At 45.1% G+C, this 25,905-nt stretch overlaps 1 protein-coding gene across 1 annotated transcript in view; it reads right to left on the reverse strand.

Annotated features, from left to right (window-relative positions):
* Positions 1-13,973, reverse strand: part of SYN2 (synapsin II) — a 181,278-nt gene extending 167,305 nt beyond the window's left edge. Inside the window, exon 1 of the mRNA XM_053600409.1 lies at positions 13,510-13,973. Coding sequence (XP_053456384.1) covers positions 13,510-13,895 — 386 coding nt within the window. The 5' untranslated portion in view covers positions 13,896-13,973. The remainder of the gene's footprint in view (positions 1-13,509) is intronic.
* Positions 13,974-25,905: the final 11,932 nt, after the last annotated feature.

The following is a 25,905-nucleotide window of genomic DNA, read 5'->3' on the forward strand; positions in this document are numbered from 1 at the left end:
ACAGAGCCCGGCTATTTTTTGGTTGCTGCCATCATTGTTGTTTGGCAGGCCCGGGCTGGATTTGAACTGGCAGCTCAGGTGGTATGTGGCTGGCACCTTAGCCACTTGAGCCACAGGTGCCAAGCCATGTCCCATTTCTGTTTCAGAAAGTATATTCATCTCTGGAACAGGACTTAGATCATAAGACATATTGTCCATAGTCAGAAAATAAGCAGCACTGGTAGGAAAAGGTGGCAAAAAAGAGGTTAGAATGCAAAATTCACAGCCTCCACACAAGGGAAAACCTATCTCCTCCCCTAAATTCTTACTTCTAATAACTAGAAAACCACCCATGATGATACTTGAAAGGAAATTACACGGGGAATTCTCCCTCATATCCACTCTCAATCCCACCCGCTGCTGCAGTTCCAGCCCCTACATGGTGAAATCTGTTGAGTTATAGTTTGCAACGTTGTTCTATAGCCGCCATCCCACCAAGAAAGTAGGGCAAGTGCTTTCACTCCAAGTTTAAGGATGAGGACATTGAGAATCAGGGAAGAGGAACAACAATTGCTAACACCTGAATTAAATCAGTCTCAACCTTCCCGTCACCCACCTTCCATGGCGCCATTTACTGACTTTTGTGTCAGAATCTAGCAGTTTCTACAAAAGCATCCTAAGCTGGCACCAAGGGGAAATCATTACACTAACTGCCCTTAGAGATTGATAAGGCTAAGAGATTGATACTTTTGCCCACAAGTTTTTAACTGGATTAGCTAACCACCTAGCTCCATGGTACCCAACACTTAAGTCTAGGAAACCTACAGAAATATTCATCATATACAGTATCCAAAGTCACCCTGATTATTCCCACTTCTTTCCCTCTTTTCCTTGCCCTGAAAACTTAATGCCAATTGGCCAAAATCTGCTCTATACCCATCTTACTCATTACTGTTTAGATTTACTGAATAATCTAAATCCCACTCATTCTTTAAAGCCCAGCTCAGATCTAGTCCTTTTACAGAACATTTCCTGACTTCTCCAATCCACAGAACCTATAAACCTGGGTTCTAATTCTGACTCTATCCCTTTCTGCCTACTTGAGCTTGGGCAATCATCTTAACCTCCTCAGATCTTAATTCCTTCCTATGTAAGATGAGAATAATATGAATTACTGCACCTCGGTCACTACTGTGTGGAGGATTAAATGAGACAGGTAGTGCTAATGCTCAAAGTACAAAGTTTCCACAAATAAACCAGCTCAAAGGCATCTTCCCTGGAGATTGTTTCAAAACATTGGCAATCAGTGTTTTCTAAACTTTGTGCAACAAACTACTCCAATCAAAATGCAGGAATATTCATCTAGGTCTGTTCTGTTTTTCAAAATTATTTTTTAGTGTCATGCAAACCTGTCCACGAATGATTGTACTTGACTTGAAGTACTCATGTGGTAAGCTGTTGTCTTAAAGCTGTTATGAAAATCTGCTTGTCATGCTGACACGTTTATTGAAAATCTCTTATATGACAGTCATGTTGTTAGACATTTTTAAAGTTTATTTCAACTGATTCTCATAAGTGCCCTTTGGGGTATACTGTCTCCTCCTTATAGATGAAGAAACTGAAGCTTGGCAGGAATAAGAAATTACCCAAGGTCAAACAGGTGTGTCATTGAGGGAAAAAAACACCAAGGCAAAGAGAAATATGGACATTGTGACCTAGTGATTACAGAGCATCGGGATCGGGAGCACAGGCTCTGGAGCTGGACTCCCTGGGTTCAAATCCCTTTCCTCTCGTATACAGTTAGGTTAATAGCAGCAACCTCTTTCATAACCTACTTAGGACAGTGCCTGCCTGTCACGTAGTAGATGCTCAATACGCGTATCATTTCTCCCACCCGCTTTTCCAAACTGCTCTCCCTCTTTTCCTGCACTGAAACCTTTATGCCAAAGAGCTTAAACCGGCTCTACACCCATCTTACTCATTACAGGTACGCTTTTGCTCTCTCTTCCTTTTAACTGGAATGACTCCTCACTAATCTAAATCCCACTCCTCCTTCAAAGCCCAGCTCAGATCTGCACCTTCTGTGAAACATTTTCTCACTTCTGCTGTCCACAGTGGGGTTTTTTCCTTCTATGAACAACTCTTTATACTGTCAAATGATCCAACCCTCAGAAATCACTTTTCTTTTTACAAGGGCCCCTGAAGGTAGACAATTTAGCCTATATGCTCAATGTCTGAAATAGAACCTGAGGTTAAAGAGTTAAATTGTACACAGGGACACAAAAAGTTAATTGGCAGAGTACTGACTTGAATCCAGATGCTTGAGTATTGCAATGCTTTTTCTACTAGTCTAATTTTTTCTTCCTTGAGATTCCGTATGAGTTCTCAAAACTGAAAGCATCTCTTCTATAATTATCTGATTCCAAGTATTTCACTGGTTTCGTATCTTCGGGGCAACTAACACACTGTAGTTATTAGTTTTGCTGATTAATTCATCAATCTTTACCCAATAGTTAAAATGTCAGTGAACACAGGACTCTGTAGAACCTGAATTCTTACCATCAGCTAGTCATCAGGGCACACAGGAGCAGAAGAGGGAAGTACATTCATATGAGTCCCTAGAGCAGCATTACAAAGCCCAAGAGAGAAAGGACTCACCTGTATCACTGGAACCTATGGGTATGAAAGAAACACAGTTTTGGACTATGTTGCCATTACTGATATTGGGGCCATCCAAGGATTCGATTTTATGATAGAAAAAGGGGATCTCCATTTCCTCCCACAAAGCCTGAGTCTTTGTACAGGATTAAATCAGGTTGAGATTACTCAATAAAGTTGCTAGTCTCTGGGACAGAGAAATAAATAAAAAGGTATATATCCTAGAAATGGGATTACAGTCGTGCCTGGGAAGACTGCTTTGGAAGAATGGTCCTAGATAACAAGAAAAAACACCCTAAAATTTGAGAAAGGCTCCAGTAAACATGGACAGCTCAATGCCTAGCAGCAGAGGGCATGACAGCTGTTCTTCAGAAAAAGTGACCAAGCGTCAGAAAAAGTGACCAAGCGTTGGATGCTTCTGCACGTCAGAGAAGGGTGAATTAGACAGAGAGGGAGCCGCCACAACATAAGCCTCACACTAGACTGGAGGTAGGAAACTAACCTAGTAACAATAACTAATATATTTTTATAGCACTTCGTAGTTTACAAAAAATGTTTATATATACCACCTCTTGTTGACCAGTCACTTTGGTTAATGCAGCTGTCGTTTGTTTATATTCACTGGAAACTAAAGAGTTGCTTTTGCTCATCTTTGGTATTTTTATGGTTTGTTTTGTTTTTGTTTTTTTTTTCCACGAGTCGTTGATTAGTTCAACAAATAATGAGTGACGACTTCCTCTGTCCTACCAAATGCTGGAGATACTGCAGTAACAGTTACAGTCATTGCCGTCAAAAGGATCTCGGCGTTGTTAAAGATGGAAATGGAGAAGACAGACAAACGTGACCTGAGTATAATGTGTGGAGGGGGGTTAATTGCTATGAGAGGTAAGCAAGTGTATTACGGTTTCTAACATAAACTGAAAGCATTTAAGCAAGGATTAAGTCTAGTCCTGACACTAGAAGAGTCAACAACTGAGTTCAGTCTTGAAGCTTATCTGGAATTTTCCCAGCAAAGACAGAGAAGAAAAGCCTTTGTTTATTCTGGGAGTTGTATAAAGACAGACGGGGACGTGGCACATTCCGTTAGCTCTAAGTAGCCTGTCATGGCTGCATCGGAGTGGGCAGGGAAGTAAATAAAGGCAGGGCTGTCTTGGCACCTGTAGCACCGTGGTCACGGCGCTAGCCACGTGCACCGAGGCTCGTGGGTTCGAACCCAGCCCGGGCCAGCTAAACAACAACTGCAACAAAAAAATAGCCAGGCATGGTGGCAGTTACCTGTAGTCCCAGCTACTTGGGAGGTTCAGGCAAGAGAATCAATTAAGAGTTTGAGGTTGCTGTGAGCTGTAACGCCACAGCGCTCTACTGAGGGCAACGCAGTAAGACTGTCTCAAAAAAAGAAAAAAGAAAAAAAAAGAGAGAGAGGGAGGCAAGGCTGCAGGAGTGAGCAGAGTCAGATTAGGAAGTCTCACGGGGTGCTTTCAACACTGACCAGTCACAGTGCTACCTTGGCTCTCCAAAACTCTGCTCTACACTGTTTACAATGATTAAAGCTGTTTTCTTTTCAAGAAAATAAATATATCGTTTGTGGTAGTTTTGAGAACCCCTTAGAGATCACCAAGTTAAACCAACCCCCCACACTCTCACCTTTCGGCTGAGAAAACCGGAAGCCCAGAAAACCTATGTGGAAAAAGGCACACCAAACTTTGGTAAGGGCAGGCAAAGCAAACACACAGAGGAACTTTTTCACTAAAGAGAAAGAAACAAGCAGCGTGGGTGTCCAAACCCGGAGTATCACAGCAAGAGGAATGCACTCTGGGCAGAGCAGAGGCCGATGGGATCAAACTAAGGACAGACCGTCTCTTATCTATCTTACATTGACACTTGCCTCTCAAGAAGCCATTTTTCTGAAGTGAACCCTGTCTTGCCATATCCAGAGAACATTCCCCTTAGTAGATAACATGGCACTCTACCTGGGGCAACAGCTTGAGACTCTGTCTCAAGAAAAGAAAAAAGTTTCTCCATTCCCAAAGTGTACAAAATAAACAATCACCTGCGCAATAAAGTTTTGGAAACTCAAAAAAAGGGACCTAGGTAGGTCAGGCACCTGCAGCTGGAAACAGGGAAGGATGCAACAGTAACCACTAGTATGGTTCTTTAGCTTTAACAAAATGTTTTTTCAGTACCTTATTTAATCATCGCAACAGTGGTATGAGATTTCCAGGGTCTGACCATTAGGTTCGTGAACTTGCCCCCTTGGCTTACCTTGGCACATGGGTGTCCCACAGCTTGGTTGTGTTGACATGTGATAGCGTCTTGGTGAGTGGCATTCATTATTGTGAATTGTTGTGTTTTTGTGTGCTGTTGTGAGAATGCCAGAGCTTAAATCAGAGCAATGAACAAACATTAAATCTCTTGTTAAACTTGGCTAGAGTGAAATCACATGGCACTGTCTGTGAGGGAGTTTTTAGCCAGTGAACAAATTACCACACTGGAACACCACTACTCATCTCATCTGGCCCCCAACGACTTTTTTCTTTACCCAAAGATAAAGGAACTACTGAAAGAAAGACATTTTGATGATATCCTGGACGTCAAGGGTAATACGATGGAGCTCTGATGGCCATTCCAGAAAGAGAATCCCAAAATTGCTCTGAAGGGCGGACTAGTGCGGGCGTCTGCACCCGGCTTCCTAAGGGGAGCATTTGGAAGGTAGTCACAGTGATGTTCAGCAATGAGGTATGTAGTCCTTTTTCCAAGGACAAGTTTGTGAATTTAATTGTCACGTTTTTGTACATATTATTATCTCCACTTTACAGATAAGGAAACTAATTTTTGTCTGTGTTATTCCGGAACCTAGAAAAAGTGCATATTGTAAGCCCCCAAAGAAAATCTGTCAAATGTGGAGGTAAGGGAAGGTTCAGAGAGATGATGTAACTCTGCGGTCATAAGGTTAATGGTGGAGCCGTATCTCAAGCCTGTATCTTCGCATTTTTTTTATGTTGCTGAAACGAGGGGGAGAAACAGTAGGGTGACAAAATAATCTTAATTTCCTTTACAATTTCAATATGAATTGGTAACATTTTCAGAAATGCAGGCTGTCAAGTGACAAATACTAAGACCAGTACACATCTGGCTATTTTCAGTCATGCTGTGTGGACATCTAGAGCATTCAGGGACCTGTGCTATTTATTCACTTTATTCTCTTCATAGGTCACTTGCTAAGCTAATTCTTCCTGCTTTACTGGAGCAGTGTGTGTGGGAACATCTTCTAGATCATTCTCTCCTTTCTCTAAAGAGATATTACAGCCTTCTGATAACCAAGAGCATCTGTGTGGGGGGCTAAAACAAAGAATAACAATGCCACCCAATGGGCGCGCAGAAGGTCTCACAAGATTTAATTATTTTTTTGTCAATTTTATTTATTTACTTATTTTTATTTAGACAGAGTCTCACTCTGTCACCCTGGGTAGGGCACCATGTCATCGTAGCTCACAGCAACCTCAAAGCTCAAACGATCTTCTTGCCTCAGTCTCCCAAGTAGCTGGGACTCAAGTGATTCTCTTGCCTCAGCCTCTCAAGTAGCTGGGACTATAGGTGCCCTCCATGATGGGTTTTTTTATTTTTCTAGTTTTTCTATTTTTAGTAGAGACAAGAGTCTCAGTCTTATTCAAGCTGGTGTCCAACTCCTAAGCTGGACTGCCTAAGCCCCAAGGCAATTCACCCACCTTGGCCTCCCAGAGTGCTAGGATTGCAAGAGTGAGCCACTGTGCCCAGCCACGAGGTCTCACAAGACTCAGAGGAATATACATGTGGGAGTGCCACTTAAAAAAAAGAGAAAGAAAAAAAAATACAACTCTCCATTCTGAGGCCCCTGCATTTAATCACAACTTCACTCCATGCGGTGGTTATAATCCTGGAAAACTTGTGTATACCAAGTTTTTGTAAATTGACTAATTTCAAAAGCAGTGAGTCACTTACTATTTTAATGAATCATGTAAATACTTTTATAAGAGAAACACCATTTGTAAGAAAAAATCATCACCTGATTTTTCTGCTGGACAATCTGGCTTTTTTGGCAGATCAATCAGTCTGGGTTCAGGTCCAAACGCTTCAGCTTAACAGCTTAATCTTAGGCAAGCGATGACTTTTCTGAGTCTATTCATTTATGAAGTAGATATTCTACCTACTGCTCAGAGTCATTGTGAAGACAAAATGAGACGGGGGTATGAATATGTTGTACAAACTGTATAGCACTGTACACATGGCAGCAATCAAGAAATGAAATGCCATTTGCCAACAATTGAACATATGTACTTATCAGGAGAGAGGAACTTCACTCCAAGTCCCCAGTTCCCATAGTTGATAAGGGAACACACACAGAAGGCATCGCAGAATTAGCCCTTTTTTTCCAGGATACCACATGGCAGCAAAACTGTTAAGGAGAAGGTAGTGAATGGAGAATACTCCAAGGTGAACTTTTTGTGTCAGGAAATGTTTAGTCACTTATTGACATGTCTCCTCTTCCAAAAATTTATAGGAATTACCACACAGAAAAAAATTATAGAGCCTCTCAATCCTCCCTTTTGATGGATTTTAGAGAATCAAAAGTCCAAAGATACAAAGTGCTTTACCTAAGAATACCTGGTGGCACGTTTTTATGAAATATTTCTATCCACATCTTCATTCCCAAGGATACTCATTTCTGTGTTCCTATAGCACCCTACACATAATAATTACCATACTGTATTAAAATCCTGTTTAAATGCCTGTCCCCTCCCCTTGGACTGAAAGATCCCAATAAATAGGCCTGTGCTCAAGTTATTCTTATATTCCCAACACACAACTTAAGTTAAGTACTCAACTGCACTGAACCATATCCCAAATAAAACTGTTTTGTAAATCTGAGGGGAAAGTGTGAACTTCTGCAAAACTTTCTGGTTAAGCCTCCCTTCCTTTTTGCTTAGAAAGATATTATAGCGTCTAGGGGGCGGCGCCTGTGGCTCAGTCAGTAAGGCACCGGCCCCATATACCGAGGGTGGCAGGTCCAAACCCGGCCCCCGCTGAACTGCAACCAAAAAATAGCTGGGCGTTGTGGCGGGCGCCTGTAATCCCAGCTACTTGGGAGGCTGAGGCAAGAGAATCGCTTAAGCCCAGGAGTTGGAGGTTGCTGTGAGCTGTGTGAGGCCACGGCCCTCTACCGAGGGCCATAAAGTGAGACTCTGTCTCTACAAAAAAAAAAAAAAAAAGATATTATAGAGTCTAATGTTACCACAGATGTGAACTTGGGTACAGTAAAACAATAAACAATCTTAGGTAGACAGGGAAAATGAGGTAAAAATGAGTTCCTGAAAGAAAAGTCAGCATCGTTGCACAGGTCTGCTTTATTAGTTTATTGCATTTTATATGTAAGTCCTCAAGAATCTTCAATAATTTTAGAATGGCCTATGCTAAAATAACAATAACACAAGTAGGAGATGGTGTGATTAATTGCTAGTGTGTCTAACAGTAATAGTCTCTCGTGGTTCTTTTTCAAGCATTTACTAACAGCTCCAAGATGAGTCTTTAAAAGAAGCAGACACAAACAGTATTTTTAAGGAGAAAAAGGATTAAGTTTGAGAAATCTTCTCAAAGTAGAAAGAAACGAGTTTGAGGCAGAAGCTGTGAGTTCTAGCTCCCATTCCTTCACTAACTTTCTGGACCTTGGGAAAATCATTCCATTTCTCTGGGCTAGATGATCCATCATTCAGATTCAGATCATTAAACCTTCAAGTTTAAATGCTATATAAGAACAAAAACCCCCCATCTTACTTGAGAGAGTAACAGATGGAAAAAGATAAGTCAGGAAGGCAGAAAGAAAGTAAACATGGAGGGATATTGCAGAATAGTGGGGGGGGAAAAACTTAGCAGATATTGAAGTTCTAGATTCTGGTTCTGATTCTGCCACTAACTAGCTGAGTAACTTTCAACAAGTCACTTTGGATCAAGATTTCCCCACTGATAAAGTAACTCAGATGATCGTTCAGCTCTAATATGCTAAAAGTACAAGCTGTTGCTACCATGAACAATGAAATTCTATAGAATCAGTGTATTTAGTTATAATAAGACACAAAAACACAAATTCACAGAAACCTTAAACCTCATTTGAGCTTTCTCCCAAGCTCCAGTCCAAATATTTTTCTAGAGTCACTCACTAGCACCGGCCCAATCAGACTACTGTACTTTGAATTCCCCTAATCTTAATGAAATGCCCAAAAGCTGGCTAGAAAAGCCTGGAACCAGGGGCTGCTTAGATAATGTATCAATCCAGCCTCTTTTTGTCTCCCTCTTTCTACCACGGTGCTTTCCTTAGGTTACCCACAGTCTGGATTGAGCCAAATCCATCTCTTTTGATTCAAATTCTTCAGGGTTCGCTTCAAATCTTGCTTCTTCCACAAAGCCTCCCATTCCCACTCCAGCCCACGTCCGTCTCTCACTCTTGTAAACTTCTGTACCACTACATTGCCACAGTAAAGAGTAAATGGGATTTGTAAAGAGCTTCGTACATCTAACATACAGTTCAATAAGTGATGGTAGCTGGTGTTACGCCACACCTTTAGCCCTCATCAACATATCCTTTAGTTCAGTGCGTCTAAAATTTAATGTGATTATGAGTCACCTGGAGATCTTGTGCAAATGCAAATTATAATCAGTAGGTGTGAGGTGGGCCTAAGAGTCTATAATTCAAAAAGCTCCTGATTGATGCCAATGCTGTTGATTCGAGGGCCATACTTTGAATAGCAGAGGGTAGTTTTATTAATTTCTTTTTAAAATATATTTATCTTATTGACCCAGCTGGACAGTATGCTCTTAGGAGGCAGATAATATGTTTCATTTTTCTTAGCAAATATTCCCTGTACAGAAAAGGTGTTCGATAAACTTCTGCTGACTTATCACATCAGCAGTCTCTCGAGAAAGAGTGCCTGTGTTGTACTGAATCAAACACTGACATGGGATGAAAAGACCATTTGATCACTGTAGTCAGAATCACTGGAATGGAAGCAGAGGAGGACCTGGGAGAAGACTTACCTCTTCACCAGTGAGAGTGTAATACACAGAAACAACAACATCCACACATACATCTGTCACTTGTTTAGCAAAAAGATCATGAAAGAGCAATCTTAATCGCACTTCAAATTTAGATACAAACCTTAAAAGAGAACATGCATTTTCTGACAATGTTTTTAAAAAGCCACTTATAACAAGGTGTATAATGAGCTGGATTTTATTTTCTTTAATGGCACAGATACATTTTTCTTTTTTTTTTTCCCAGATACATTTTTCAATGATCTTTTTTTTTTTTTTTTTTTTGTAGAGACAGAGTCTCACTTTATGGCCCTCGGTAGAGTTCCGTGGCGTCACACAGCTCACAGCAACCTCCAACTCCTGGGCTTAAGCGATTCTCTTGCCTCAGCCTCCCGAGTAGCTGGGACTACAGGCGCCCGCCACAACGCCGGGCTATTTTTTGTTGCAGTTTGGCCGGGGCCGGGTTTGAACCCGCCACCCTCGGTATATGGGGCTGGCGCCCTGCTCACTGAGCCACAGGTGCCGCCCATCAATGATCTTTTAATGTGCAATTAATCTCAGGCCAGCAATGAAAATTCTTCCAAGAAAAGAGAGAGAGAGATACACCCTTCAACTTTCCCATCACTTTGGTCAATGGTAAGGTCTCCAAATCCCACTGCCCATAATTACAAAGACAGAAAGTCAAAGAAATCGGCTATGTATCGAGGATGCCCTGAAAGACCACGTATTTTAAGTCCTTCTTTTAAATCACTGATTATTTAACTGCTTCTTAAAACCCTCATTATTTTACCGTTTTATAATTCAGATGGGACCAATATTCGTCGGTTCTGTTGGGAGACTACACTCTGAATTCCTATTCAAGCACCTGGAAACTAATATGGGGTATATATATGACAGCTGCTCACTTAATACTTCTACGTAGCTTAAACTGTAAGGGGACAAATTTACTAAAATCAGCCTTTGAAAAGAAAAGCACATTTATAAGTCACCATTCTTGGCATAAGCAGGCACCTGTTCCTTAACGCATAGAGATCTTTCAATAAAACTACTCATCAGTGTTTAACTGAGATGTTTTTGACAAATTTAGACCCAAGTTAGAAGAAGACAAACTGTAATTCCAGGAACTGCTATTAAGCACATAAAAACAGAACTGCTGTCAAGCACTAGACTCAAACTGGGTTTATGAGTTTTAATAAATCAATGTTATTACTTCAGAGAAAATAGGAAAACAGTTGGGAGTCAGCCCATGGCAAGTAGCTTTTATTACTTCCATCAGAAGTCTAGTCTCCAGGGCAGGGCAAATACTCTGGTTTATGCCAGGCAGTCTTCTTAGAGAATAATACTATCCAAGGAGACTTTCAAATCTCAAGCCACTGAGGCGTTTATAATTCAACATAAATCTTCAGCAGGCTCATCATACTCTTACAAATGAGCATCTACCTAAGTGTACCTAACTGGTAACTGGACTCAAAACAAGTGCCTTCAGTAGAATGAGAGATCAAGACAAGACGGAGGAGAGTGAGATTCTCACATACAAAAATGAAGTAACAAAGCTGGGTGCAGTGGCTCATGTGTAATCCTAGCACTTTGGGAGGCCAAGGTGAGTGGACTGCTTGAGCTCATGAGTTCCAAACCAACCAGAGCCAGAGCAAGACTCTGCCTCTAAAATAATCTGGGTGTTGTGTTAGGCGCCTATAGTCCCAGCTACTTGGGAGGCTGAGGCAAGAGGATCAGTTTGAGCCCAAGAGTTTGAGGTTGCTGTGAGCTATGACGCCACAGCACTCTACCAAGGGTAACAAAGTGAGACTGTCTCAAAAAAAGAAAAGAAAAGAAAAATGAAGCACCAATGTCATTCTCATTTCTCCCCAACTTCTTCCCAGCCTTTAATCAAGACTCATATTTTGCAAAGCCTTCTCCAGTAACTCTGGCTCTCTCTGATCGCCTTATTTGTTGAATGCCTGAAACACTTGTCTCAACCAATAATTCTAGATTCCTTTTTGTTAACAGTTTCCTGTATCCATTTTGTTTCCCAGATTTGAGTGTAAGTTCTCAGGAAGGCCCGCACACTGTGTAGGCCCTACAAAGAGCTTATTAATAATATTGCTTATGATAATAGTGAGGCAATATAACATACTGGAATGGCAACAGGCCTAAGTTCAAATCTTGGTGCTACCATTTACTTACCTTCTCTAAGCCTCAGTTTCATGGTCAGAATTCAACAAGCTATCACACCGAGAGCACCTACTACGGAGTTTAACATAGAAAAGATGCTCAGTAAAGCCCATTTACTGTCCCTTCCCCCTTAATAGGCACTTGTTGATTTGAACCTTGATTTGAACGGAGTTAGAGTAATTCTCCTAGGTGGGCTGCCATGACACTATTGCTTATACTTTCCCCATCACCCTCTTCCACATGCTTCTGTTATTTCCTGGCAAAGGTCCCTTTCACATTTTTACTCTAGTGTCTTGAAAAGAAAAAGCCAACTACACAAGTTACCCAAAGGACTACTCAGAATGGTGACACCAGCAGCCAGCAGGAGGGTATGGCCCCATCTACATCTCACTTTCACCACACCCACGCCCTGCACTGCCTCCCTCTGGGTCTCCCAATGAGAGAGGAAGAGGGAGAGAGAGAGAGAGGAGGGCAGAGGGAGAGAGGGAGAACAGCCAAGCAGCCAAATGAGGAAATGGAGATAAACAGCTTTGTGGTCTCTCTGTGCCTCCTTCCTGGAAGGAACACTCAAGTCCGTCTCTAACCTCAAACCCTGTGAGAAAACAAAATACAACAAACAAAACCCCTTCCTCAAAGTCCTGTGGGAGAGCATCCCAGATACTGGCCTCTTCATTTCTGCACGCCCTTCGCGTCATTTCCACCATCCCACTAGCCCCTAGGTCAACTGCCTGCCACACAAAACAGAACCTCTTTCATGCTTTTACTAACTAGTGGCAACACTTCCCCCCAACCTTTGCCATTCCAAGTTAGAAAAACGCTACACATCCCTTAAAAAGAGACAAGAAAATAAATGCTTGAAGTTTCCCCCTACTGCAGGAAGGCAGACCTCTTTTGATTGGTGCACCTTTAATGATTCAGAATATTTTCCCTGGGTCTTCATCTTTCAGCTGGAAGAGGCCACCCTCACTCCCCCGCCCCCAGCATCTCAAACAAAATTCACACATCCCCTCCCCGCTGCACAAAATACAATTTTATTATTTATAAGGGGACTTCAGCCGTGCTCCCAGGGAACGAGCCTCTGCACACCTGGGCTACTGCATCTGATGGGATCAACCTGATGTCGGGACAGGATAACAGCCTTCTTGGGTCCAAAAAAAAAAACCCTCCACCACTCTCTCCCCCTAAAATACCGATTTCCATTCCAAATGAGCCTCAGGAAGTAGAACCTTTTTTATGGGCCTTAATGTCCCTTCAGCTCTCTGGGGCTATTTAGGTGACTAAGCTGACAAGTCTGCTGCCCTCTTCTCCTCCCGCTCCCCCTGCCCGGCCTGCAAAAGCACTTACGACCCTTTCCTGTTGCATAAAGTAGCTCCTTCTTTTCCGTGACCTGGGGGATTCAGGCAAGTGAGGAAGTGTGTTACTTCAGTCCTCCCCTCGCCGGGCTGATCGATCCCTCCCTTGCACACACACACACGCACACACGCGCGCGCTCATCCCCGTGCCCTCCCCGCGGGACAGCGCCGACCCTCCTTTTTATTGGTTGCACGTTTCCTCGGCGCCCCGGGACCGTCCTCTCCTCGGGCTGCGGCTGCCCGCGCCAGGCCCCGGAGCCCCGCACGGCGGCGCCCGGGCACCTACCAGTCGGTGTGCGGCTCGTCGACCACCAGCAGCACCTTGGCCCTCCTGGCGGCGGCGGGCGCGGGCGCGGGCGCGTCCACCAGGCCCGCCGAGGCGGCCGTCTGCTTCACGGCTTGGGACAGCGAGCTGAAGAAGCTGCTGCCCACCGACGGCGCCGGCGCGGGCTGCGGCGCGGACTGCGGCGCCGACGCCTGGGCGGGCGGCGGCCTCCGCTCGGGGCCCGGCGAGGCGGCCGGGGGCGCCGACGAGGCCGAGGCCGCGCCCGGGCCGGCGGGCGGGGGCGGCGGCTGCTGGGGCTCGGGCCGCTGCAGGTCAGTCATGTAGCCATTGGGCAGGTTGGCTATGAAGCTGCTGTCCGACAGCCGGCGCCGCAGGAAGTTCATCATCTGGCTTGAGGGACTGGGGGCGCGCGGGGCGGCGGGGCCGGGCGGCGCGGCGGGAGAATGAGGGGCGGAGGGCGAGGCTGAGGCACCGGCTGGGGGCCCGAGGCTCGGTGCGCGGCGCGCGAGCCCAGCAGACAGCCGCCGCGGACTGGGCTGAGGAGCCGGCGGCGCGAGGCTCGGCGCGAGCAGCGGGCGGGGCCGGGGGCGGAGCCAGTGATCGCCCCGCCCCCGCCGCAGAGCTGGCACCGCCCCCGCCTCGCTGCCAGCGCGCTGGCACCTGGCCGCTCACTTCTCGACTCTCGGGATGGACATGGGGGTGGGGCGAGCCAGGCCACCCGCAACCTGAGCGTGACTATGTGGGTACGGCGTGGGAGCCTGCCCCTCTCCCGGAGTGGAGGGAAAAGGGAGCCCAGAGTCCCCACCACCTTTTTGGATGGAGAGAAGAATCGTGTCCCAAAGGAGATGGAGGCGAAGGAAACCATCCTTAGGAGGGAAGAGAGGCATCAGCTTCCCTACCCGGCGGTGAGAGAGACAAGGGAGTCACACACACACACACACACACACACACACACACACACACCTTGTAGTGAGAAAGAAAAGAACCACCTCCTTTCCCAAAGCTGGGGAGAAAGGTGCCATCCCCCCAATCCCCAGGTGAGGGAGAAAGGACAATCTTCCCCCATCACACATACCCGCTTACACCCGGTAGTGACAGAAAAGAATTATGCCTTTCTGAGGGCCTCCTCCCTCCCCCAAGGTGAGGGAGACCACATCATAGTGGGGAAGTAAAGAGCTATCTCCTCTACTTTGGGGAGAAAAGAGAAATAGCTTTTGTCCATCTTGTTTGGAGAAAGACGTGAGGTGCATTTTTTGCACCTGTACTTTAGAGATGGCTCACCTAACAACAGGTAATTCTCCCCCCTCCTTACTGGTCAGAGAGGAAACCAAGTGAAGGCTGGAGACACCCCCATCCCAGGACCATCTAAGGGGATAGCTAAGGCTCCCCCACCCCTTCTGTAGTGGCTTCCCTGAGATGCATTGGTGTATCCAGTGCTATATCAAGAAAGGCATGTCTGGCTCAGCACCGGTTGCTCTGCAGTTAGAGGCCTGGCCACATACACCGAGGCAGGTGGGTTCCAACCTGGCCTCAGCTTGCTAAAACAACAATGACAACTGCAACAACAATGAAAAAATAGCCGAGCACCTCTAGTCCCAGCTACTTGGAAGGCTGAGGCAAGAGAATCACTTAAGCCCAAGAGTTGGAGGTTGCTGTGAGCTGTGACGACACAGCACTTCAACTAGGGCAACATAGTGAGACATGTCTTCAAGATCCATTTGTTTTTTTCATTTTATTCATTAACCAGACCTGCACTGACCTCCATGAAGACTTTTCTGGCCACAGTGGCTCACACCTGTAGTCCTAGCACCCTAAGTTATACAGGTGAAAGGAACCCTTGAGGCTATGAGTTGGAGACCAGCCTGAGTAAGACCCCTCACCTCTACAAAATATAAAAAGATTAGCTAGGTGTGGTTCTCTGAACCTGTAGCCCAGCCATTCCAGAGGCTGAGGCAGTAGGATCACTTGAGTTCAGGAGTTTGAGGTTGCAGTGAGCCATGACGATGCCACTGTACTCTAGCCCTGGCAACAGAGCAAGACTTTGTATCAAAAAAAAAGTTTCTGGGCCAGGTACAGTGGTTCACACCTATAATCCTAGCACTCTGCAAGTCTGAGCTCCTGAGTTTGAGACCAGCCTGTGCAAGAACAAGCCCCCTGTCTCTACTAAAAATAGAAAAATTAGGTGAGTGTTGTGGTGGGCGCCTGTAGTCCCAGCCACTCGGGAAGCTGAGGCAGGAGGATTGCTTAAGCCCAAGAGTTTGAAGTTGCTGTGAGCTATGATACCTGGGTGCTCTACCCAGGGCAACAGAGTGAGACTCTATCTCAAAAAAAAAAAAAGTTTTTGATTGCCACCTTCACTTATGCATGCTCTAAATCTGGTATGGATCATCCAAATCCTTGGACATTTGTTTTCCCCTCTTGTGAGATATACAGTAATAAGTTGACCACCCAAGAGACAAACTGGTCAACATATGGAGGTAATCAACTTAAGGAATATACATGTGATGTATTTCCTATCTATGAAAATTAAGTCAACTTCAGGAGATGGGTAGCTGTGGCGGTTCTACTGAACGTATTTCCTGTGTTATCCAGGAGCGGGATGCAGCAAATTACTTTGTAGTCAGACCACCATGGGTGATATGTGCCCTTGTACAAATTCTTTCCTCAGTTGATAAAAGGAAATAAGTAACACTTTGCAAAGTTGTTACATGGAGTAAGTGAGATCATGTAATGTAAAACATCTGGTATCCAGTAAGTATTTCAATAGTGATGGCTGAATTCTTCTTCTTATTTGAATTGGTTCTCAGTAAGTATTGACTGGGCTGAATGGAATCAGCGAGGGGTTTGTCACTAATATTGGCAGGCATTTCTTGCTTTCTACATCCCAGCTGGCCCTTAGCTTGGGGCTGGAGATTATATTGCAGCTCTGAGTGTTGGTACCGCTGGTATCAGGGAGGCTTCCAATCCACTATAAGAATACAGTGGTCTTCCCATCTGCCATGTGCCAGGCACAGAAGTAAGAGCTGGAAAGGCTGACATGAATGGAAGTGGCTCTTGTCAGAGGGAGGTTCACAATCTATGTGGGCTGAGGCAGCAAGAAGGACGACAGACACAGGAACGGTTGGTTAAACCACAATAAGATGTGAGAAATACTCTCACACAGGTGAGCCTGGTGGTTCAGGAGTACCAAGGAAGGAGGAATTCAATTCATTCTGCCTGCGAGGCTTAAGAAAGGTGTCGCCTCTCAGAGAGGGTGCCGTTTGAGATGAGCCTGGAGGCAGCTATGTTTACCAGTAGAAAAAGGAAGAAGGTATTCAGGCAGGCAGAACGGGCATGGAGCAGGTATGCTCATTGATAACTCCTCCAGGAAGCCTTCCCTCAGTCCTCAAGTGTGTCATAGTTTGTATTTGGCTTTGTCATAGGTCCAAATAAATTATAGTCGAATATTCTCCTGATGAAAATGTAAGGTTTTCTAGGACAGGATTGTGTCTTAGTTATATGCGGGCTTCAACACCAAGTTCAGTGCCTTGTAAGGACTCAGTTGTTTCAGAATTGAACTGGACTCCGATCTTGTGCCTGTTGGAAACTAAAATCAGTAAGTTATGAATGACCTAATTAAATAAATTTAAAGTATTGTCCTTCCTAGAAGAAATCTTTTCCAAAGGCATGCATCTAGAATGGTGGGATTTCAGGACTGTCCCTTGAATTTTTGAGGTGACTCGGTTATCTTTTTTTACAATATTTTATTAAGATTGCCCCCCTAATTGTTAGGCTTGTGGAATATGCATAATATAAATCAACTGAGCGTTTTTCAGTATCTAATACATCCAAGGCAGTATTAGTATTAGGCAAAGGAGATTCAAGGATGAATAAAACCCAAGTTTTCAGCTCAGCACCTATAGCTCAGCAACTAGGGTGCCAGCCACATTCACGGGAGCTAGCAGGTTCGAATCCAGCCCAGGCCTGCCAAACAACAATGACAACTACAACCAAAAAGTAGCTGTGTGTTGTGGCAGGCGCCTGTAGTCCCAGCTACTTGGGAGTCTGAGGCAAGAGAACTGCTTAAGCCCAAGAGTTTGAGGTTGCTGTGAGCTGTGACACTATGGCACTGTACCCAGGGCAACATAGTGAGACTCTGTCTCAAAAAAAAAAAGAAAAAAAGTGTCTCAAAGGAGTAGGGCGCCGGCCCCATGTACTGGAGGTGGCGGGTTCAAACCCGGCCCCGGCCAAAAACTGCCAAAAAAAGAAAGAAGTTTTTACCTTAAGAAGACAGCTTAGAAATATGTGAACACAGAACTAATAGCAATAGCAGAACGGTCTGAGGGCAAACCGAAAGCAGAGCGGGCAGTGAGGGTTGAAGGGCCAGAGGAAGAAGAGATCTCAGAGGTTGGAGATATCATAGAGGAGGTAAGGCCAGGCCTTGTAAAATGGGTGGAATTCAGACAGGCAAGATAGAGTGAAGAAGGCAACCAAGACAGAAGAGAGAGGCTAAACTGATAAGAAATCTACTTTTTTTCGAGACGAGGTCTCATTCTGTTGCCTGGGCTAGGATACAGCGGCATGACCACCCCTCAGTGCGACCTCACACTCCTGGGCTCAAGCAGCCCTACTGCCTCAGCCTCCTGTAGCAGAGATAAGGTCTGGCTAGATTGCTCAGGCTTGTCTCAAACTCCTGGCCTCAGCGACCCTCCTACCTCAGCCTCCCAAAGCACTAGGATCACAGGTGTGAGCCACCGTGCCTGGCCGTGATCTACTTCTTGAAAGCAAAAACCTCACCTGTGTTGTTCATCCCTATTTTCCTTGAGCCTTTCATGACTCCTGGCAAGTAGACGGCACTCCAATATTGTAGGACAGGCTCTGAGAGGCTGTGATTGTGTCTATATGTTGCTATGACCTATTAAGTTTCTCTTTTTAGATTGTGGGCACCTCAAGGTGAGGGATTCTGTCCTCTGCTTTTCTCAGAAAGATCTACAAAGCCTAATATAACATCTAACACACAGCGAGTGACCCGGTTGCCGGAGCTATCTCAGAATGTTCCAGAGAATGGCTTTACTTGAAAGGCCTTCATTGAAACACTAGAGGCATGTTTATCAAACATTCCATTGATTCCATTCCATTCCAATGGAACATTCCATTCCATTGATTACATTACTTTCTGGTAAGTTTTAGTAAGAATATCATTCTTATGGGAGAACAGGCTATTTTCTTATAATTGGGTATAGGTAGTCAATGAACGTTTTTCATTAGTTGGGACTTTATTACACATCTGCTCAAGGTGATAACTTGCCTATTGTAGTGAGTCCTTGCCAAGAAGTATCCCAAAGGTGTGTAGGGCAGCACGTCTTACTATAAATGGGCCTGGGTTTTTTGTTTGTTTGTTTGTTTGTTTGTTTATTGTTGGGGATTCATTGAGGATACAATAAGCCAGGTTACACTGATTGCAATTGTTAGGCAAAGTCCCTCTTGGGCCTGGGTTTTAATGAACGGTCATGAAAGTCTTTCCCTTATCCTTACCTGTGAACCCAGGTTCCAGATGCAGGTAGAATACAGCATTATTCGGCTATCTTATATTCTACCTTTCACCTGGAATTGAAGAGAGAACTGGCTTTGGATTCATACGATTCTACAAAATATGAAAATCTGGCACAATTACGGCCTTTTCTACTCATCTCCCTCTGAGAGCATCCGGCCTTTTTTGGTCTCCAGACAGAAGGGTTTCTCCCCGAGCAATCCGTGGAGGTGTCTCCCCCCTTTCGCAATCCCTCAGTGACTGACTGAGCCAACTGTCAGAATATCAGAGGTCTGCTCCAGTTCTAGAAGCCCAGGACTCTTTGAGGTCTCTCCTTATGTCATCTTTACCTTCCCACTGAATTATAAACAAAAATATCTGGCCACTGTGGATGAAAGGGGACTGCTAAAATCAAGAACTGCTATAAATGCTTTGTCACCTCTCTGATTTCTTTCTTCCCCCGAGCAGGAGTGCAGCTGAGATAGCTCCCAGGGAAAAAAGCTGGGTACACGACGGAGGAGCAATTGAAATGCCTCTGCAGACAGAGCTCAAAATCCAAGCTTAAAGAAAAGCCTGCTGAACTGAGACACTTAGCAAAACTTGTCAGGTTTCCTCCTAAACCAGGAAGTTGCTCCCTTCCCGGGGTCAGGAAGCCTATTTTGACTCAGCTACTCTAGAGAAAAGTAGAAAGAGTTTGGAATTCAGAAATTGTACATCTTAGTCCTGCTCCATTACTAATTGCATTGTGATTTTTGGCAAGTTGCCCTGGTCTCCGGGCATCATATGCAAACAGGGAGCGATGCTATCTGTCTGCCCTGGGCCTGTCGTGAAATAATCTGGGAAGCACTTTGAAAGTGGCAAAGCTTTACCAGAGGAGGCATCCTCCTGCCTTCCACACCATCTCTTTACCTATGATTCTGAGAACCCAATGATGAGAGTTTGTCATCTCCATCAAGGTGGCGCTTCTTGACAATGCTGGTAGCGGCTCTGTGGATGGCCTTCCTCTTCCCCCTCAGTGGAGGGTGAGCAGAGGACATCTGTGCCCCGTTAAATTCTCAGAAGGTAGGCATGTCAGCTGGGCCATTTTGCTAAAATTAGGAATCACATAAATACACGTTCAATTCCTACATCTGCTTCTTGTTAACTGTGTAAATTGGAGCAAGTCACTTTCAGTTCCCTCATCTGTAAAAGAGTGATGATAACTATAAGTACCTCATAACTACCTCGATGGACTCTGTTGGACTCAGTAAGATTGAGTACTGCATATGAGTGTATTTTATAAGCTGTAAAGGACCATGCAGAGTGTTAGTTACTAATATTTCCAACCTCCAGGGAACCGCAGAACTCATCAGCGCTACAACCAAAATTCAAAAAAAGGACTCTCCCCTCGCGTATTTATCACAGTGGTAAACACCCCAGAGAATTCAGACAGACGTGAGGTCAACCCTCTTGCAGTGACTCTCAAACTTAGTTATATCTGCTAAAATACATGCAACAGCCACTTCGGCTAATGGCTTCTACCTTCCTAGGTGACCTTGAACAAGGCACTTTTCTCTCCCAGCTTTCATTTCCTGGCCTGGAAAATGAGGCAGAGGGAGCTGAGCTAGGTAATCCCCAAGGTCTAGTGTTGTGAAATTCTCTGGGCACAAACCCCACAGAGAGAAACAAACATCTGATGTCACCAGGCTGAGCCCGGGACTATAGGTGCTGGGTCTAGGGAACACTGAATGCTGGAAGATGGTTTCAGAGAGAGAGAGAAATATAAAAAAGAGAAAAAGAGAGCAGGTCGGCCCAGAAGAAGCACAGGTGACGTGAATTTGAATTCCGAGTCTTCCCTGACTTATGGGAGTCAGACATGGCCCCCTTGCCAGTCTTCCTTTCTCCCTCAGTACTGGGGACACAATAGTAACTGTAACTGATTAGATGCTGGCCACAGGCCAGAAACTATCCATGTGGTATTTAATCCCCACAAGTGTGGTGTGAAATTTCACCACTTTTTACCAGTGAAGCAATTTAGACTCAGGTTGCAACTAATACGTTGCAGAGGTGGGAGGCAGGTGTGGCTGCCTGCAAAGCCCCTGACATTTCCTGTTAGGATATAGTGACAGACCCCTAAGAAAACTGCCATTTCTCAGCAGCTTGCCTCACAAACACGTCTATCAGAAGCTGTGAGAGTAACAACAACACGCCCTCCCGGACTCCCCTTGGAAGCTTCCCTGACATCGCCCTTTGCCCAGAGTTCTGCAGCCATAGGAAGCTTGGTTTAGCAAGGACCTGGTATAAACATTCCCGCCCACGGAACAAGCCAGCCTCAAGCAAGATAAATCAAGCTGGTGAGACATGCCTCCCCCTCAGTATACCCCACTCCTACTCACACCCTGCTAAGACCACAGTTCCCCACTAAGAAGCTCGGCCTCTTGCAGGATGCGGATATATTGGCTGTTGCCATGGTGACAGAGGAGCATCTCTGTTATGCACACATGAGCAGCACAGAGTAGGTTTCCCTCACCTGGGAAGCTCAGAGAATTCATCAGAGGTTGTTTTCCAGCAGCATCTTCACACTGCTTCGAGGATGAGTGAAAGAGCATCGGCCCATCCCAGAGACAGGGCTGAGCCAAACCAACTTCCATAGAAGGCACCCCCTCCGTCTACTTGTGGTACAATTCTTATTCAATGGAGGTGCCTTCCAGGCAGTGGGAAGAGATTCCAATGAATAACAGAGTCGGTGGGCAGCTCCTAACCCCTCAGTCCTGCCTGGCCTCTCCCAAACTTCTAGATCCCCTGACTCAGCCAGTTATTAGCAAGGCAATCTCATGCAGTTTTTAAAATGAGACTCAGTCTGTCTGTAAAATGGGTTAATCATTCTAAAAAACATTCAACAAGATCATGTATAAATAGTGCCCAATGGTAGAGTCTGGCACATAGTAGGTACAAATTCATGATAGCAATTATTTTAAAGAAAGAAACATAATGAAACATGTTATGATTTGGAAACAGACAACGTACATGGTTAAGTCTCTGGTTCATCACTTAACAGCCGAAATGTAATATTCTGGAGAATATTTTACGTTTCAGTTTCCTCCTATATAAAAGGAAGAGGTTGGGATGACCTATGAGATTCTACATGAAGATTTTATTTCAAAGGTTCAACTATAATATCCCTCCTGGGAATCTGAGGGTTTGTTCTAAAAAGACAAAAACAGTGTACCTTCTTCATTGGAGACATGGCTTAAGATCCTAATAACAGCCCTGTGTACTGAGCACCATCTAAGTGCCAAGCACTGTGACAGATGCTGTATACATTTGCTCTCTCTTTTAATCCTGGCAACAGCTCTAGGACATAAGAATCATCTTTGCAAATTTGCAGTAGAGGAAGATGGGCAACCAGTTAAGTTTCAACCTGTAAGTTGAAAAATAAAAACGAATGAATTCTAACTTTGCCCTCACTGTATCTGTACATTGAGAAGAAATTTTCCTCCACTGGCACAACACATTGTATGAGTTCCTGCACGGCTGTCCCCAGGGAAAGGTTCCTTAGTGTCAGGACCAGCTCTGAGCAGATGGCCCTGTTGCTTCTTCTCTTGAAAACAGCCAGCTCGAGGGATCTGAGAAAACAGAGTGCTAATCCAAGGTCTTGCACTTGACTGTTGCCTTAGAGAGTATGATTCTGCCTGGAAGCCCATCAGCATTTTCCCTCTGTCCCCTGCCCTCTACCCTGCACATTCACAGGATCTGCCAGCATGCACGATGGAGGGCTGAAGATACCCAGCTGCCTCGTCTGCTCCCTGTTTCTTATCAGGAATGAGTCAGTATTCCCATTTTCTGGTTTTTATTTTCTCCTTACACTGCCATTGTTAAGAGAATGTCTTTTCTCATTTCCAAAATAGCATCTGGTCCATTTGAAGCAGGCAAGCAATGGGCCATCTGCCAGCACCCTCATTTCTTGGTAGATGGAAGGCATCCCCCCCATCCAATTATCTGAAAGTCCCCTTGCCTGAAGATTCAGCCAACTCCTTCATCATGAGCCAGTCCTAGGTATCCTAAAGTCACCTTGAACAGATCAATACTAATGAGAATTGATACCCTAAAGTCACCTTGTACAGATCAATACTAATGATAGCTACATACATTCTCTTGAATTCTTACTTCAATTCTACAAGGTAGGAATCATATTATCATTTAAACAAATGAAGAAACAGAGGCTCAAAGAGGGGAAGAGACTTCCTCGGCCATACAGCCCCTTACAGAAGACCTGAGATTTGAACTTTTTAATTCCCAACTTCAGGAAAAACAATAGAATAATCACTGGCCAGTTGCTCTTCCGACAGGGCATAGTGCGTGCTTAGAAGGCACTGGGGATTGGGGAGCATGGCAGCCAAGGGTTCTAGAAAATCAGATACGCACCCCTACCTTGTGTCATCTCTTTGTGATTGACAGAGCTGTTTTAGCATCCTGATTGTACCACTTGCAGCTTTCTGATCTCAGGCACTTCGTCTAATCTCCCTGAGGTTTCCTTCCTCTGTAAAATGGGGCTCTCTACTCCATAGCTTTGTCATAAATATTTGAGCTCCACGGGCTTAGTGTGGTGCCTGACGATTAGCAGGTGCCCATGATTATAACTAGTCCTTCTAGTGAAGCTCAGACACCATCATCTCCTGACTGTGCCTCCCTCCTGTGTGCTCTGGCATTCATCTTTTTTTCCTTTCTTCATTCAACAAATATTTAAAATACACAAATAACTCAATTATAGTACTCAGCACACAATGTTGTGAACACTGGGTCATGTTCTATTTCCCCCATTAGACTAGGCTCTTTCTGAGGGCAGAGATTTTATCTGAGTCATCTCTGAATCTTAAACGCCTAGTCCAGGGCTGAGAAGAAAAAGAAAGGAAGAAAGAAAAAAAGGAATGAAAGAATAAAAGTAAAGATGAGACAGAGGAAGAAGAAAACAAGAGACAAAACATGTTATGAAAACCTGCCCCCCCCCCCAAAAAAACACTACATCTCTGTATCCAGGCAGACGGGATGAGCACCTGGTCCTTGCCTGGCTTCCTCTGCAAATGCCTCCCAATTCCCCCATTGACAGGTCTAGACAAGAAAGGAATATCAATGACCCCCTGAATCAGATGCCTCAGATGAGCTTCTGCATCCGGAATGGAGACAGGCAAGTGATGAGTGGTAAGGCACAGTTGCAGAAAGGAAAATTCCATCTGTGCACCAATGGGGATCGAGTGCAGCCCGGCCTGGTAACAGTGTGACTGACCGAGCTCCACCCACCTCCAGCAACTGCAGCTGCAGCCCAGGCAACAGCTCAGCCTGCAGGTGTTAAAGGCAGGTGGTTCCCTGAGGATGGGGCTGAGCCCTTAGAGCTGGAGCGTGGGCCCCTGAGCCTTGGGCAAAAGCAGCAGGAGGAAGAGAGGAAGGTCTCTCCTGGCTCTCCAGACAGTGCCCCTGCCACCACCAAAACACCTGAGGGACCCTTTTAAATTTCCATTCTAACCCCGTCATCCTTCCTCCATACAGGATAAAGCCACTGCCTACCAAGGCATTCGTGATTCTCCATGTTACCTTCTTAGCTCATCTTCTAGCCTTCCTTGAACTGCTCTTCAGCCATACCCAGCTTCTCCCTGTTCACTAAACGAGGCATGCTCTGTCATACCTCTGTGCCTTTGCTAACGTTGTTACCTCTTCCAGGAACACACCCTGCCCAAGCTTGGCTCTTTCAGATTCCCAAAAACAGAGGCTGTGGCTCAAAGGGGTAGGGCACCAGTCCCATATGCTGGAGGTGGTGGGTTCAAACCCAGCCTCGGCCAAAACCACACACACACACACACACAAAAAGTTCTGGGTGGCGCCTGTGGCTCAGTCGGTAAGGCACCGGCCCCATGTACCGAGGGTGACGGGTTCAGACCCGGCCCCGGCCAAACTGCAACCAAAAAATAGCCGGGCGTTGTGGCGGGCGCCTGTAGTCCCAGCTACTCGGGAGGCTGAGGCAAGAGAATCGCCTAAGCCCAGGAGCTGGAGGTTGCTGTGAGCTGTGTGAGGCCACGGCACTCTACCGAGGGCCATAAAGTGAGACCCTGTCTCTACAAAAAAAAAACAAAAAACAGAGGCTGACACCAGGATTTGGATTCCAGTGCAAGCATACCTCATTTCGTTGCCCTTCATTTTATTGCACTTCCCAGAAATTGCATGTTTTTGCCAACCAAGGTTTGTGGCTACCCTGCGTTGAGCAAGTCCATCAGCACCATCTTTCCAACCGCAGATACAAGCATGTCAGTTCGTGTCTGACGTTTTGGTAATTCATACACTATTTCACACTTATTATTATTATATCTGTTATGGTGATCCATGAACAGTCACCTCGGATGTTACTATTGTAATTGTTTTGGGTCATCACAAACCATGTGCGAACGAGACTGTAAACTTAATAACAGTTGCATACGTTCTAACTGTGCCAGCAATCGCCCAGCCCTCCATCTCTCTCCCTCTCTTCAGGCCTCTCTATTCCCTGGGACACAGCAATATTGAAATTAGGTAAATGACCCTACAATGGCCTCTACGTGTTCAAGTGAAAAGAATAGTCACAGATCTCTCACTTTAAATCAAAAGCTAGAAATGATTAAGCTTCCTGAAGAAAGCATGTAAAAGCTAAGATCAGTTGAAAGCCAGGCCACTTTTGCCAAACAGTTGACCAACTTGTGAATGCAAATGAAAATTTCTTGAAGGAAATTAAAGTGCTACTCCAGTGAACACATTAACGATAAGAATGTGAAACAGCCTGATTGCTGATATGGAGAAAGTTTTTGTGGTCTGGATGGAAGATCAGACCAGCCACCACATTCACTTAAACCAAGGTCTACTCCAGAGCAAGGCCCTAACTCTCT

The sequence above is a fragment of the Nycticebus coucang genome, chromosome 8 (genome assembly GCF_027406575.1).
Source record: "Nycticebus coucang isolate mNycCou1 chromosome 8, mNycCou1.pri, whole genome shotgun sequence".
Classification (NCBI taxonomy): domain Eukaryota; kingdom Metazoa; phylum Chordata; class Mammalia; order Primates; family Lorisidae; genus Nycticebus; species Nycticebus coucang.